Source organism: Octodon degus, unplaced genomic scaffold, assembly GCF_000260255.1.
Source record: "Octodon degus isolate 3935 unplaced genomic scaffold, OctDeg1.0 scaffold00148, whole genome shotgun sequence".
Classification (NCBI taxonomy): Eukaryota; Metazoa; Chordata; class Mammalia; order Rodentia; family Octodontidae; genus Octodon; species Octodon degus.
In genome coordinates, this window is record NW_004524724.1 from 6547324 (window position 1) to 6563898 (window position 16575).

General features: G+C 50.5%; 1 protein-coding gene across 1 annotated transcript in view; it reads right to left on the bottom strand.

The window, feature by feature from the left end:
- The window catches only part of Col14a1 (collagen type XIV alpha 1 chain), a 174705-nt gene that overhangs the window by 88805 nt on the left and 69325 nt on the right, over positions 1-16575 (bottom strand). Inside the window, exons 16-21 of the mRNA XM_004642282.2 lie at positions 16353-16485; positions 15029-15088; positions 13543-13685; positions 8627-8756; positions 5448-5570; positions 3203-3352 (exon numbers count right to left, since the gene is read on the bottom strand). Coding sequence (XP_004642339.1) covers positions 3203-3352; positions 5448-5570; positions 8627-8756; positions 13543-13685; positions 15029-15088; positions 16353-16485 — 739 coding nt within the window. The remainder of the gene's footprint in view (positions 1-3202; positions 3353-5447; positions 5571-8626; positions 8757-13542; positions 13686-15028; positions 15089-16352; positions 16486-16575) is intronic.

A 16575-nucleotide genomic window follows, 5' to 3' on the forward strand; every position in this document is an offset into this window, starting at 1 on the left:
TACGCCTGAAAATAATTTATGGTCACATCAACATTCAAATCTCAAAACTCGGAGCGGAAAATCCATGAACCCACAAGGGTAACTTAAGACAGTTATTGTAAAACAGTATGTATGAAGTTGTCTGGATTTTAAATGAAAAGGGAAATATATGCTCACAGGAAAAAGTGGATGCAGTGGGGGATGAAGGGATGAGTGGGCTGTATCTCCCCCTTTATCTGCGTCTCTATATGCAGTCAGTCATGAGCATCTGCTGCTTTACCATACGAGTGGTTACAGTACGGGTTTACCAACCAGGGCAATGCAAGCCATGAAGGAAGGGCAGAGTGGGCGGCGTGGAAGTGAGGCGCAGCAGGCACATGTGCAAGGACTGGCTTTCAAAATCCAGCTATGCCCGGCTAATTTCACTTGAAATTGGAGCAGAAAATGTCCCCGAGCCAGTATATGCCAGTGGCCCAGGTGACAGCCCCTGTCACAGTTCCTGTTACTGCTGCTTCTTAGAAATGGCTGGTCACTGTGATGCATGTTGCAGGAACCAATCAAAGACAGTCAAGTGTTCTTCCTCTGTACCTTCCCTTTACAGGTCATAAAAACCTCTCTCCTTGAGCCTTCAGGGCCTGACATTTTGAGGGACAATTGATTTCCTTCCAGTGCCCATCAATGTAAAATAAATTTGCCTCCAAATCCTCGGTGTCGTTTCAGTGTTTCTGTTTGTGGTTACAACATGACTTCTTCCAAATCACTCATGTCACCACAAATGATAGCATTTGATCATTTTCCTGGCTGCACAGTATTCCTTTGTGATCTCATTAATATGGGATATAACAAAGTTACCTCATAGAATTGGGAGGTAGAAGGGCGGGTGCCTGTCCTTCCCTTCTGTTCTATTAAAGCAGAACGTATTTTTGAAAATTTTAAAATGATGGAATTTGCACATATTATACAACACCCTATGATCAGTCCTCTGTATCCTAGAGAAAAAAATATTTTTATTGCTTCCCCAAGTAATCATTTTCACATAAAAATGTTGTCATGTTGTTTCTCTGGGACACAGAGGAGTAACATCTGGTGTTTCCCCTTGAGATCCAAACAGGGAAAAGCAGAAAACTCATCTCCACTCTCCCTAATGACCACTGGCTTCCATTCATACAGTTTGATCTCACTTCTCCTCTTTTAGCTAACTCATGAAATAAAATTACCATTAGTTATTTTTGCAAGGTGGTAAAATATTCCTATCTAATCATAACTTATATTTTATAGTATGCCTTTCCATAAGAATGGAAAGACTTTTGTCCCAAAATCCATAAACTACTCTCTCCACACAACAGAGAGAAATTTATCATACTTCTATAGCTAATTTTTTAAAAATTCAGTTAACTTATTTTTCATTATGTGAGGTTTTATTTTGCCTAGGAGAATGAGAGAGGACAAGCAACAAGCTCAGGTAAGTCCTGCTTTAAGGACTTGAGCATAAGACAATTAAAAACTTTCAGTCTTTTACAACAGGCTCAGAATCCTTGTCATCTTAAGGGGAGGGGAGAAGAAGGGGGAGGCAAGGAAGGGCCAGGAGAGGCAAGGAGAGCAAGGGGAGATTCTTTAAGGAAAAATATCTTAGCGACAGAAGACCGGGCACCGACCAACAAAGTCACCCAGAAAGGAAAGCCAAGCCAAGCCGGAGCAGGAGAGAGGCCAGAGGCGGAGGCAGTGGGCGTGTTTCAGGAGGGCCTAGGGGTCGCTGCGAGGTATAGCAAGAAGGGCTTAGAAGCTTTGCCACAAGCGGGGCACCCCGACCCCCAGAACACTGCCAGGCGCAGGCCCAGACTCCCCAGAGCCGCAGTGCCCAGATCATTTCTCCTGAGAGTGCCTGTACTCAGGAGCCAGCCTTAAGCAAGCCCACCAAGACTCCAGGAAAGAGGACTCGGGAAGACTCCTCTGTAAAGGGGCCAGGCTCCGACCTCCGGGGTGGCCGAGGGTCTTGTCTCCACAGTCCCTGTTCTTGCCTTCTCTTGTTCTTGTCTATCATATTAGTGCTTTGATTAGGAACCACGGAAGACACACGCCGAGGGCGGAATACGCAGTTGTCACAGCAGCCATAGTGGCTGTCTGTTGGGTGCTTGTCATCGGGGCACGGCCTCCCTAACCCTCACATCAAGCCTCCGGATGGTCACTGTCTTGCTCTCAGCGTGGAGGCAGCGTGGCCAGCGGGCGGCACCCTCGCGGCTTGTCCTCCTGCTTGCGCCCTGACTGTCTCCCTCCCGCCCGCGTGGGGTGCTTGCTCTGGGTCACACTCTGGGCTGCACTCGGCAGCACACAGTGGAGCCACTTTTACTTTGGTCATTGTCCGTTATCTTGATTGTGTAACAGGGACGCTGGTCTTGGGCTCGGGGTAATCATATGGGTTTTCAAAAGGACTTGGATTTCGTGTGTGAATCTCTCTTCCTTTCCTCCACGTTGCTCCTTCTGGATGGTGTTTCCTGGAAAGCCCATCTGAAGAAATATATTAAACAGATGGCGTGGAGGTGTAACAGACTCCAGGAATATGGAGCAACATGCTGGGATGTGGAAAACATTCACGGGCGTCTGAACGCGCTGAATGCCAGAGAGACATCCCAGATGGTGCCCAGACAGCGCAAAATCCCATAAAGGAGCAGAGCAGGATGTTCTCAGGGTGGTGTGGCATGCACTTTAGCAGATGACGTGTGTGTGCATGCGTGCCTGTGTGTGCATGCGTGTGTGCGCATGCACGCGTGTGTGTGTGCACACATGCACCTATGCATTTGTGTGGCAGAAGAGAACAATGGCTTTGAGAAATGCAAACTTCTCCTTGGCCCAGTGGACTGGCATTAACTGTGTCACGCTACCAGCTGTTTGGAAAATTTCACCTACTTTGAAAAATGCCAACCAAGATTTTCCAGAGGGAAATTCTATCTGTGGTCATCAGGCCTATTGGAAAGGCAGGCGCTAACTCCCCACCTGCCAACTAGAACACCGAAGTCCCCTGAGGAAAGAGCACACCTTTCTTTCCACAAACCACCATCCAGAAAGAAAGAAAGAAAGAAAGAAAGAAAGAAAGAAAGAAAGAAAGAAAGAAAGAAAGAAAGAAAGAAAGAAAACCACCAGGCAACGCTGAGGCAGGCTTAAGTTACAAGCCACAGGGAAAGCCAAGAGGCCCAGGCACACGAGGGTGAGGTGGGATGTCTCTTACGTGTTTTCACCAGGCCCGTCAGGGCTTCGCTGAAGCCCGCCGCCTGGGAGGCGAAGATCTTCACGCTGTAGTCCGTCCCGCTGAGGAGGTTGGTGATGAGAATGGTGTGAACGTCGGCACCCACAAACGTCTCCAGGGTCTGGCCGGGAACTGAAGGAGAAAGGACAACAGGCAGTTATAGCGAACATGGGAAGGCAAGGATGTGGGGTGTGCCACACACCATCAGTTGCCCAGGATGCCCCAGCTAGTGGAGTCCAGGGCTGAGGCTGGAGCCTGGGGGCACCAAGAGCAGGGGACTATGACTGGCACCTTGCCAGAGAGTTACTCCAGGGACTGCATCCTTGCCCACAGTGCAGTTTCCCCTGTGCTTGCTCCAAGAAGCGGACCCACCTCACAGCCCACCATCCACTGCATGGTGAGCAACTCGCCTGTGACAGGCACTCGTGAAGGAAGCGTGCTCAGATGTCCCTTTGCAGACCCCGACTCTGGCTCTGGGAGCTGTGCAGGTGGCAGGAGCAGCACGGGTTTCCCCAGACATACAACCCTTCCTAGCCACAGCAGGCGGGTGCACACGACAGCCCCACCTGCTCTTTTCAGTTAATGCGAGAGGCATGGTGCTTTCATTTCCAAGTCCTTGGTCAGCTGGCTTTGGGCATTTACACCTCGGACTCTGTTTCAGTTCTATTTCAGGTAAGGTCTTTGAATACGCATTAACAACCTTCCTTGCCAGCCCTAACCAGATGTATTTACCTGCTGCCTCTTCCGGTGAGGCAGTTATGGGTGCCTTAAGCGCCCTCCTCTCTCCCCAAAGCCTGCTTCCACCAGTGTGCGGACATTTTCAGTGTGCCTTATCTCAGGAGCAGGGTTCCTGTGCCCCAAATGTAACACAACCGACCAGGTGCGGTTCTGCATTGGGCCTACAGCAGGATTGCCCGGCCTCAGCATGGGTGTCACTAGGAACTGGGTGAAGCTTCATCACGGGTGGAGGAAGACAGTAAGCTGCAGGGTGGCCAGCAGCAGCCGCTGCCTTCCAGCAGCAAGTCTTGGCTCCCCAAGCCTGGAGCAGCCAAAACACTTCCACCAGAGGGCAAACTGTAACAACCCAGAGCGCCCACCCAAAGCACAGCCACTTAGAAAACCTAACCGTACTTGTAAAGGGATCCAGAGAACAAACTGGGCAGGGCTGTCCTACAGATTGATACAGACTTGGGGCCCGAAGAGAGAGAAATTGGCAGTGGGCCCCCACCAATTAATCTATAGTGGGCCAGTCCACCCAATGCCTATGTGCTCTTTGATTTTCATGGTTCACGAAGATGTCTGTCTGGAGAAGTCACCAGTAGATTATTTTACCCGTCTGAACCTGATGACATTAGCACCTGGTTAAGTGACACAACAGAAAAGGCAGAAAGCTGAGACAGGTAGGAACAGCCTCGAAGCTGACAGATTGAAACTGATGTCATTTACTGAGGGCAGGAGGTACATTCTTTAATGCCCAAAGAATGGTTTTAAATTTTTCCTGCCAAATTGAGAAAAATTCTTGGAGAAACAACCAGAGTTCTGAAGGCCCAGGACTAGAAACTCAAAAGGGCCTTCCTACTGTCCACTTTGTAAAGGTGCTAAGATGCTGCTGCAGTGGTGGGGGTCTCCTCCTGACAGCCCATGAACCCGGGGTACAGCCACATGAACCCCGGTACCGCCACATCCCAACTGAGCCTCACATGCCTTCAAGGTGCGCTAACCAGGGAGGCAGAAGAGAGCAAGGGGACGGCTGAGGTTCCTCGGCAGCTGGTGTCAAAGCATTTGCAACTTTGATGGGTTCCTCTCCCAACATCCCTTCCAAGGCAACTAGACCAAGGAGTGGCATGACAGACCTCTTCCAATGAATCTAAGAAAAACTTGAAATCTGAGGTCCAAACATGTGCAAGTTACATGGCAATTGAGCCGCAGAACCTGCTGTCTCTGTAGTCTGGGCTGTCTCAGGCTGCCTCCCTGTCCATGGTGTGGCTAAGTCCCTCGGAAGTGGAATGGACGGCATCCTCTGCCCATCAGGAGTTCCCAGTGTTTTTCTGCACAGTCATCTTTCAGATAACACCTACCTGCCCTAATGCTGACCACAATAAAAACCTTTTTTTAAAAAACATTAAGTGATTCCTGCTATGTCTTTTAAAACACAGCACCAAACATTGACCAAAAGTTCCAAAAAAATCATTCCCCCAGAAGGCCTTGTAGCCTGAGGAACACATACCGCTGAGAGGTTTGTAGACAATCCTGTAGCCCTTCACAGGCCCGGGCGGGGAATCCCAGGAGATGCGCAGCCGGTTGTACCACTCTTCTGAGACTCTTAAGTTTTGGGGGCCAGAGGATGGTGCTGGGCAGCAAAGAAAGGAAACAGTAAGAATTTGCCGTAGTTCCCCTTTTTATGGGCTGAAAAATTGTCGACAAAATTTAAGACACCTTCACAGGATTAAAGGCAGCTGTAAGTGAAAGTCTACCAGTACACACAGTATGAATAAATTTGTCTGCTTTTTACAAAATTAAGCACAGGGAAAATTGTTCTCATAATAAAGTGGTTTTATCTAAAGTTTAAAAGTTCATTCAGTGTCATATTGGTTTCCTTTCTCCCTTTTCTTTTCTCTTTTTTTTAAGGCAAAGTCTTACTACGTAAATTGTACTGGCCTCAAGCTCACAGCAATCTTCCTGCTTTAGCCTCCCAAGTGCTGGGATTACAGGCATGCACAACCACACTGGGCCTCTATTCAATTAAATTTAAGTACACAATAGAATTGAATAGTGTTCTTTAACAATTTCTACCTATGAGAAGCCCTATTCCACATGCATCAAAGAACCCATGTCCCAAAGAATCAAGGGTCCTGTTCACATAGTATTCATGGTGATGTGATAAGAGGCTGATGGGTTTTTGCTTTTTACCTTCATATGGTGCAAATATACCATGTAAAACTTTGTGTTATTCTTCATCAATTTTTGAATAAAAGCATTAAAGTTCATGGAAGGGCCGGTGAGATAGCTCAAGCAGACTACGCACCTGCTTTGGCAAGCGCAGGGACCAGGGTTCAATCCCAGTCCCTCATGCTGAGCCAGCCCCGCCCCCAGAGCACACTGAGCCAGCAACAGAGTCCAGGCACGGTGATGCACACCTGTAATCCCAGCATTGAGGAGGCTGAAAACAGCAGGATCACGAGTTTGATCTGCGTAGTGAGACCCCGTGCCAAATACACACACACACACACACACACACACACACACACACACCAGTCCTATGGAAGTCCTTGGCAAGCTATTGTGCATGCCGGCAGATACGATCATCATCATCTATTGTTGATAGAATCACTCGTGCTGGCCACTTTTAAGGTAAGCAGACCATCCACTGCCACTGAGATAATTTTATTGAACGGAGACTGTGGTATGCAACGGCACTTAGGCAAATGAGATGGAAATTCTACTTCTACAGCAATAGTTTGTGTTAAAGGCATACTGCTGCATTTGTCCCCTTTAGTTGTTGTCTGTAGGTTTCAAAAAGTTTATGCGGAAACAAAATACTAAAATATGGTAGAACGCCCAACATGTGGCCCGAGGCATGCAGCACCTCCAGTGTCTACAGTGAGATCAAACAAGGATAGCAGTGTCTCGGTGGACATGGAATGGTGCATGCAAACTCCCCAGTGGCTCAGTTCTTCCTTTCATACAAGGGCCCCAGAAAACTGCTACAGCAACTCTGAGGGCTCCAGGACTCGGGGTGCTCCTTAGCAAGGTGGCAGGCGTGGCTGGCGGCTGGCATCTGGGCAGAGGATGCACAGTGGGCCTGGGAAGAAGGGACAGATCCCACAACTGCTCTGTGGGGACAGCATGCTGATGTGCACGGCAGCAGTCAGGACTCAGCTGCAGAGCTGCCATCACTCGTGAAGACCTCGAAGGGAAACCTACACGGAGTGCCAGGCTTGAGTGGACCCTCCCCACCACTCTGCGCTGGGCCCGTGGAACAACCGGCAGTTACAATGGGTGAATCATGTTCGGGCACAGTTTGGGCCCTTCTTCCATTGGGAAGGGGAGGCCGTGACCTTCTCTGTGAATCAGGGTTGTCTTGACCAATAGATGGCTGCGTAAGTGACAAGATTTCCAGGTGGAACCCTGGAGCATCCGGGAAGTTCTGCTTTCTGCCTCCTGTGCTCAGAGTCCTGAGTCACTGGGACAGAATTGAGCACTTACTAGAAACCCCATGTAGAGGCATGGAGGCTTATGGAGAGAGAGAGACTCAGCTGAGGCCAGCTGTGCCATGCTTGTGGGTGACCAGCTGCCAGGGAATACCGCTGGGCCATGCTCGCCAATACTCGGGGCAAAGTTTCCTAGCAAGAACTAGCTGGTTTCCTGCCCCACGCAACAGAGACATCATGGAAAGGACACAGACTACTGCAGTTAGATTTCCAAGTAGGCTTTCTGCTAATGTAGCCAACCCCAAGGAGTGACGACAACTAAGCCTTGGGAGCTTTAGCCAAGGCTTCACACGCATGCTCCCTTTGGGTGATTATGAAAAGTTCACTTAGGACCCCTTCCGGGGCCACACTGGGTAGCTGTGACCTGGAATGCTGGGTGATTGGGTGCAGAGGAGCCTGTCCTCTCATGACACTTGTTTTCCAGGGGTGAGAAGTGAAGAAGAGCATGCCAGATTGTAAAGTGACGAGCCACGAATAAACACAAACAGCAAACAGTGTGATACTGCGGGACATGCGCTACAGGGCATGGAGAGTTTGGAAGGGAGGGGCAGAGGAGCAGACAGACAGACGTGTGGGACAAGAGATGCCTCCAGAGCGAGGCCTCAATTGGTACAGGAGGCCTGCAAGTACAGGGGGACTGGGAGGGAGCTGCGGCCTCGGAAGTTGATGGGAGGAAAGGACCAGGACTGGCAGGACCTGGCCCACGTGGCCCCTGTGCCCTGAGGGCTGTGGGGAGGACACGGGGTTATCCTGGGGTCTGGCGAGAGCAACAGGTGCTTTTGTGACCTGAGATCATTTGCGTTCTGCCAGCTCCTCAAACACTGCAAGATGAGGGCAAGCAGCGCAGCAGGGGACTCTCCGCGTCCAGGGAGATGGTGGTGTCTGGATTGAGATGGACAGAAAATGAACCAATGTGAAACATATTTTAGCGAATCAACGAGACTTGGGGCGGATCCCATGCTGGAGGAGAAAGCAGCTCTCAAGCCTCAGCTTTGACAGAAAAGAAGCCTGAAGCCCAGGCAGGGAAGCACCTTGCCCAGCCATACCATACACATGTGCAGATGGACTCAAGCGCAGATTTGTTTCCAGATCTCTCGTTTCATCCCATGAGATCGTATCCTATCTCTCAGGCTGCATTCGGGCAGCGAGTACCTTGGCAGTCAACTCTTGTCCCAAGGGAGAGGGCTGCACTTACAGGTTTTCCCTGGAGCGGAGACGCTGACACCTTCTCCATCTGAGTAGATGGGCGTTACAGTGACCTTGTATTCCGTAGCTGCAAGAAGAGGCCTCAGAACGACACTGCTCTGGCTCCCTGGCACTATGACCTGCACAGAAAAGCCAAGGACCAAGGTCCCAATAAGAGCCTGTCCCCCCAGCCTACAGCCTGAGCATAGCGCCACACACTACGAAGCACCGCAAGCAAGGAGAAGCGCCTGGCAGCAGTAAGGGAAGGGCAGCACCCACGCAGAAGCATCTCTGGGGCATTCTCCTCACACCGGCCCTCAGGACGTAACCACTAAGGCAGGCAGCTGGGATGGGAAGCTCAGGCCCACACAGTAGCCTTCTCTCAGCCTCTTCTGGGACATGCCAAGCACCTAGAAGTCAGGATAACAGCTAGTCGAGCAGCAGGCTCTAGGGACTGGGGGGTGTTAGTCCTGTACCCCAACTGCTGCTTGCTGGGAGTGGCCGCCATGTCCTCTGGCAAACTCAGGCCCCTGGCTTCCTCTGGCAGAGATAACCCGAGCCTGGCATTGCATTCCTCCCACTGGAAAGGCTGGTTGTGGGCCAGAAGCAACAGAGCCACAGGCAGGGGCCAAGTTTTCAAACTAAAACATACTTACCAGCAACACTAAAAAAATGCTGCTGGTTTGTTTTTAGATTTCTGAAAAGAGATGTCTTCCACAGTCTGAAAGCACCATCCCTGTCTGGAAAGGCTGCCAGAAAAAGATGTGCAGCAGAGGGGGGCAGGGCACGCTGCCCAGACGTGAGGGCCACGCGGCTGACGATGCCACCGGGGTGTCCCTGGGGGGACAGCGAAGGCCTGAGCAACATGCATTCCTGATGCTGAAGCAGCAAAGCTCTCCGCCTGTGCTCCGCAGCCAGCCGCCACGTGTCCCCCGACCATGCAGAGAAGTGGCTCAGGCCGGAGGGCGGCTCAGATGTCAGGGGAGACCCAGCAGCTTTGGGGAGTCACAAGACCAGGACAGCAGAGCAGCTTTCCATGCCAGGGCTGGGTGAAATGCCAGCGGGCCAAGGGCAGTGCTGTCTACTTCTGGAGGATGGGAAGAACCCATAAATCTGGGAAAAAGGCCCGTAAAGCCTTCAGTTGGACCCTGAGCAGCTGTTGCTAGGATATTACTAAGCTCTCCAAAGCAATGCTTTTAATATGAATAAAGAAGTCTGAATTGAGTGATTTTTATTAGATCCATAGAAGTGGCATCAAAACCCTCAAGTTACGTGGACACGTGGGCACAGGGTCCCTGGGAAGCTCTTAGGCTAAGGGAGCCCAGCTGGGTCCTCAGTGAGTCAGACACCCTGGCAGCCAGGCCACCCTGACTTGTTCATGCTGGAGGGCAGTTCCTTCTGCACGTTCCTCTGAACTGGAGCCTTCTGGGGCCAGGGCCCCACTGACTAACAAACCACCCGTGCTGCTGTTCCTTAAAGAAGAGCATCTCTCCTACTGAGAAGCGCACGCCTGTCACCTGTCGCAGTCAACCCATGGAATGCCCAACAGCAGTGTGACCATTTCGAAGGAATCGTTTAGGTCACAAGAAAGTACTCGCTGTGGGCTGGCATAGCGGCCTTCACGTATCTACCACACACTGTGTGACAGGTGCTACTCTAAGCATTCAGTCACCATGTAATTTTTATCATGCCTCCTGAGGTCCTGGGGACCATTGCACTCACTTACAGATGGGGAAACTGAGGAGCACACAGCTCAGTAAAAGAGCCATATCGAAAGCCCAGGAACCTGGCCCAAGCCTTGCTTTTAATACCTGCCCTCTATTCCTCATGAAGGAACTGCTCGAATCTTTTCGCCCTGCTGGAATCCATCCCCGAGCGTTAAGTGTGAATCTCCTCCAGGCTGTGCAGGGCCCTTCTTGCCTGAGCTGTGCTCGTCCGAGCCAAGCAGAGCTAAAGAAACACACGTTCTCACTAACACTGGACACTGCAGGCCACAGCAGAGCTGCGAAGGGTGCTCATGGCTCCCTGGGATGTAAACCCAGTGTGATGTTTTCAGCAATGTAACTTTGGCTTGGCTCTGTGGTTACCCCGAGGTCCTCAGAGCACCCAAGCATCCACGGCAAGCAGTCTCCTGCAGAAGGTTCTCACGGCTCCTGAGCGCCCTTCTTAGGAGATCCTGTTTCCTGCCAATGGTTTCATACCAGCTATGGTTGGTGACGGGATGGTGCAGGCAGCGGTGGTGGTGGTGGTGGTGGTGTCTTAATTCTTCACTGCAGACTCATATTTGAATAAAATACAGTAAAAGCAAAACACTAGAAAAGTGACTTAAGCCCTCGCATGGTCTCAGTGATGTCAGAGGTGACCACTGCTTCCACAGCTTAATCTTAGGATCTGAACTGATTGTATAGGAGTGGGGGCAGCCCACAGAGCAGCTCCACTCCGGAAAACTCCCCACAACTCAGACTTCTGGTCGTGGTAGAGATTTTGACTTGAGACTCGAAGGCTGGACTCCCAGCCAGTGTTTTACCAATGAGTAAGAGGCCAGGCCACTCTGCTGGCAAAATCAGAGCAACGTCACTATCACTGCTCCGTCCTGTTCCAAGGAGAGCCAAAAGTCAATCTTTATGAGGCATTTGGTGGGTAGTTTTACTTACAAACATTCAAAAAAACTTTCCTTGGAAGTATATGGGCAATATTTATCTCCTCGGAAAGATAAATGCTTCATATAACTTGACCGATCAGGTAAACATCATTGCCCATCTACAGTTCGATTTGCAACATCCTATGCAGAGGCTGTTCACGACATCAATGCTTCTGCCGTATCCCTCCCTCACGCAAACATGATCAGCTCTTCCGCATAAGGAGAACTGGGGGAGACGGCAAGAGACGCCCCTCTGTCCCGGGCCCTCTCCTTGCTTGTTTTTACAATATTCTACCCATCTGTCTTGTCCTGCCATGCATCATTATTTGAAGCTACGGTCTGCTGTCTGTTCAACTCAAGACTCCGGACGACGGCCTCCATTGACAGCTGACTGCTCCACCTTCAGTTTATAGCCGTCGGGAAGTCCCTATCAACTCAGAAAGTGTACACAAATGGTGCACAAAAGCCCAGTGTAATTACCATTCACTAAAAGAGCTGAATATTTACAGAATTTGGCAGAACTTTCTTTTGTACAGGCGAAACAAAAACAAACAGTTCTTTACAGAACGTTACTACCATGAAATTTATCAATATTTTTCACATTTATTAAAGGTTTGTTTAACTGGGGCAGACTAAGGCTTTTTAGTTTTCCCCCTTCATCTAGGTGTCTGAGTACTTCAAAAACAAGCAGTGCTAAATGAAAGAAACTGGCAACGCGAAATTACCTAGAAACAACCCAAAGTAAATATTATTATAATTTTACCTTGCATAACTCACAAGTGCATGTGTGAGATTAAATTGTTACCCTTTCCAATTTAGCAGGAATAATTTGCCAAGCAGCTTAATGTGTTTCTTGGAACAAGTGGAAAAAAAAAAAAAAAGAAAGAAAGAAAATAAACCTCTCACCCTGGAACATTTCTATGACTTTCATTTTTAGGAACTAAATTACAACAGGAGGAAAATGATGGCAAAAATAAAACACCCCAAATTAATTAACGGCATGCTTATGCACCATACTAATATTTTTAAATTCACCATCCATGATTATTTGTAATGTATGGTCAGAGTGAACGTGAAATTCAGTCCGGCTTGTCGACGTGCCACCAGCGTCCCCCGAGCCCTCCTGACCAGCCGCAGGGGCCCTCACAGCAGACGTGGCCTTCGCTGCGCCTCCATCTCATTGCCTCGCTCCCTCCATCAGCCGGCAGCAAAGCGCTTTCCTGGAGCCATCCTGGTGCGCACAACAGGCTACATGTGCACATCGCTTTCTCTCCGCAGAGGCCATGCAAGTAAGAAGGGCCGGGAAGCAGAGGCTGACCCAGAGCAAGGACAACCCGGGGGGCCGCCTCTCCTCGAGCATCAAAGAGAACGCGGCAGGGAACAAAAGGCGCAGCTAGAGCTTGGCCCGGCTCCGAACACGCCTGTGGCTCATGATGGAAAGGACACCTTTCCTTCAGCTGAAGGGCAGAGCCATCTAGTCTAACTGGACACACGTGTAGGGAACAATTCGGGTCCCAGAATAAAAGGGATGACGTGGGCGACATTTAAAAAGCCTGGAGGCCAGGGTTACAAGATGGGAAAACCACCCCACTGAAACCTCATGCCCTGCAAATGTGTACTAACAAAAATAAATAAATAAATAAAATGCGTCAAGGAAAGCTCAGGGGCTGGGGAGGGGGTAGCCAGTGGCACAGCACCTGCCCAGCAAGCACAAGGCCCTGGGTTCAATTCCTGGTACAAGAAAGAAAGCTCAGCACACAGAAGTCTACATCTCTGAGGAGAGAGATCCATGATGGAGAACAAATGAGAAATGACTATAAATCTGCTCAAACTGAGTGGATATGAGTGAAAACTGTAGCTCCTAGCAGGGAGCTATGGGTCAGGACCACTGCCACCAGACAGAGACCTTCCATGTGTTTCTCACTCCAGAGGCTCTCCTCAGACTCAGGGGTAGCGGAGTGCTCTCAGAAAGCTCTCCACAGATCTGCACGTGGTGTGTGCCACACACTCCAGCCCTCCTAAGGCCCAAGGTGATGCTCTAACAAGTGGTGAGGCAGCAGCCACAGGGCCAGACACAGGCCTCCTCAGCATGGAGCAAGCACTGTGGAGCAGAAGCCAGAGACAGAAGGGCCAGCAAGAAACAAGCAGCGAAGCTCGGACTAGGAAAGGGCACTAGCTGGAGAGGGCAGGCAGCGCGTGCCAGCAGGAAAGCGCTCGCCGTCTCTTCTGGCGGCCCTGTTCCTGCTGTTGGGGAAGCCTGTGGCTGCTATACAGACCGTGCCTACCACCTCCTCGGCGGGGTCCCCTCGAGCCGTCAGGTAGGTCACCCTAAACTGTTCCACATTGCTGTCGGAAATGTCCCACGACACCCGCAGGCTGGAGGGCGTCTCATCATCTATAGCCAAGTTCCTGATTCCTGTCTGTAAAACTGGAACAAACAACACAAGGAGGACAGAACGCTGAACTCATTGCATGGTGCAGAAGCTGTCTGGGTGACCAGAGCATCACAGAGCGCAGCTCGGGGATACAGAAGCCACACAGCCAGAGCAGCCCCACCTCGGTGGTCCTTGGAGAGTTGAGACGCTGCCAGGAGTGAGCAGAATGGGCCCCAGGGACACTCACAGGACAAGGCCCCAGCAGCTCTGGATTATCAGCCCTGCACTGTTATGGTGAGCCCTGGAAAGAGCATGGGCATGGGAACCCGATGCCATGGCTCTGCTGGAGAAATGGCCCGGGGAGCAGGCCTCACCTCCCTCCTGTGCAGCCCAGCATCCCCCACGCATACCACCTGCGTCCCCATGTACACTCCAACACTCATCACTCGACCCTCGCCAGGCCGTCTCTCCCCCGCCCTCTGCCCTACTCCCCGCATGTGTTGACACACCCGTTCTTCTCTTCCAGTGCTCCCTCCTTTGTCCCATGGTTTTCTTCTACTTTCCGTGCTGTCTTCCTTTTCCCCGTCCATACCCACTACCTCCGGTGCATCTCTCTCTTCATTCATTCACTGATTCACTCATAAACAATCACTGAGCTCTTCCTATCTATGTGTCACACGGTGTCAGGGCTTGGAGATAGTGATTAGCTTTTGACAGAAACAGTAGAAGTGTCACTGATGAGGGAGGACAGTGATGTTTACCTGGCAGAGGGAATGGAAGCGAACTTAAGGGCAAGGAGCTCTAGATGGAAGGAGCAAGTGGCGGAGGAGCAGGAAACTGGTTGAGGCCAGGAAGAGAAGCAGGAACTATCAGGGAAGATCTCAATGTTACAGCAGAGCGTAGGGCACAGTACAGATTAACTGAAGAGCAGACGAATAAGAATCAGAGCCAGTGATGTGCTTCAGACAGCAATAAAAGATAATACAACTTTGTGTCACTAGTTGAGCCGCAGGTTGTTAGGAGACATACTGCAGCAGCAGAGAGAGCTCAGCTGAGAGCGAACAGCCAAAATTGAACCTCACAGAGATATCTGCACAGACCATGATACGAACAGCAGAAGTCACCGAGACGAGAGAAAGGCAAAGGGCCCTGGGAGGATGCGACATTATCATGCTCGGAGAAGCAAGCTGGACTCCAGGGCGGGGACGGACCCAGGAGGTGGATGTCACAGTGAGGGGCGGATGGAGCACCTTGCACGTGGAGGTTGGGGGAGGGTCAGGGCTCTAGGGGAGCAAAATGTGACCTGGTCGGCCTGTGCAAAAGGGCAGGAGTGGCTCAGAATGTAGCTTCTTGGTCTAGATCAAATAGAAGCAAATGGGTTTCTCTGCGTCCTTACCTGATGTGACAGGTCTCGTTGGTTCTATGGTTGTGGCTGGTTCTGTCCAAAAACTGTCAACTAAAAACAAAACAAAAAGTGTTGGCTATTTCGAGATTCTGTAAAAACAACAGCCCCACATACTGGCGTAAATTATTTGAGGGCTGTGAAGAGCTTCTCGCCTATGCTGTCCTACTTCTTTCCAAAGCAAATTCATCAGCAGTTGGAAGGCTCAAATATGAGTTGTAAGGCAGATACATCTGTTTCAAGATAAGAAAACTGAAACCCAAAGAAGTTAAAGTTTCTCCTCACAGATACTAGGCTTCACAGAAACTGGCTTCCATCTCACTGATGGAGATGGAATTCCAACTCACAGGATTATGGAGCTCTGCAATTATTTTGAAATCCAGGCATAGCCATGTTAATCAAAGGAAATCAAACCGTGTGCAGACCAAGTCTTGAAAAGCCGGTCACCAGGACCACCTGGGCGGGTGATGCGCTGCGGCCGAAGAGCAGCCTGCGTTCCCACATGTGCTCTGGGCCTGCAGTGAACACAGCTCCGCGCAGGCTCCTGCACATGTGCAGGCCGCGCCACGCCCCCGGCGCACCCACCATGCCCACCCCGCCTACCCAGGGGCACTCTGGCTCCGACCGAGTGAGATGCAGGGCCTCTAATTCCCCACCCCTTCTTGGACAGTTCAGAAGGGTGACCCGGGGCAGCAGGACCACTGAGGGCAGCTCCACCCTCTCCTGGGCCCTGGGGTGCCGTCTAACTGTCTCCTAATAGACCTTCTGGGTGCAATTTTTTGTCTCCATATCTGTCCCCAGGAACCCAATCGATGAGAATTTAATATGTGCTTAAGACCTCATATTTATTTATTTTTAAGTGAAGGGATAAATCAATCAGTGGGTGCACTTTGTGCAAAACTCCTAGAACCAAGATCAACTTGGAAAATTCCAGTAACTTGAACATCTTAGCCTTAGATTTCTGTTTGCCAGCTTATTCGTGTATAAATTATTCCACACATCCATCCATCCACCTATCCACTCATGCATGCACCTGCCCATCCCTTCAAGGAACATCACAGTTACAATGTGCCAAATACTGAGAACACAATAATGAACAAGATGGACTGGGCCAAGCCTTCATGGAGACAAGAGTCTAGGCTAAGAAGCTTTGCCTGTTGGTTTCATGGAAGGCCGAGACACCAAAGAATTCTGAGAGACAGAGTAAAGCAGAAGCCTCCATGGCCTAGGCTAATGCTGATGGAGAGACGCCCGTGAAGGAAGCCGGCCTCACTGTGGAGGGGGAGCTGCTGAAGCCCAAGCTGGCAGGGAGACTTACGCGTGGTCCCCACGGCAGTCACCACCTCGCTCTCGCTGCCGTCATCGAGCACAGCCAGGAGTGAAACTTCATACTCAGTGCCGGGATCCAGGCCCTGAATGACGTAGGAGTCCTGCTCTTCTCTTAGGACCACCTGGAAAGAATTTCTGCTTGGTAATTAGGTTCATGGAATAAAAGCAAGGATGGAAGTTAAGACACAGAAAAAGGAAAATGTTATTCTGAG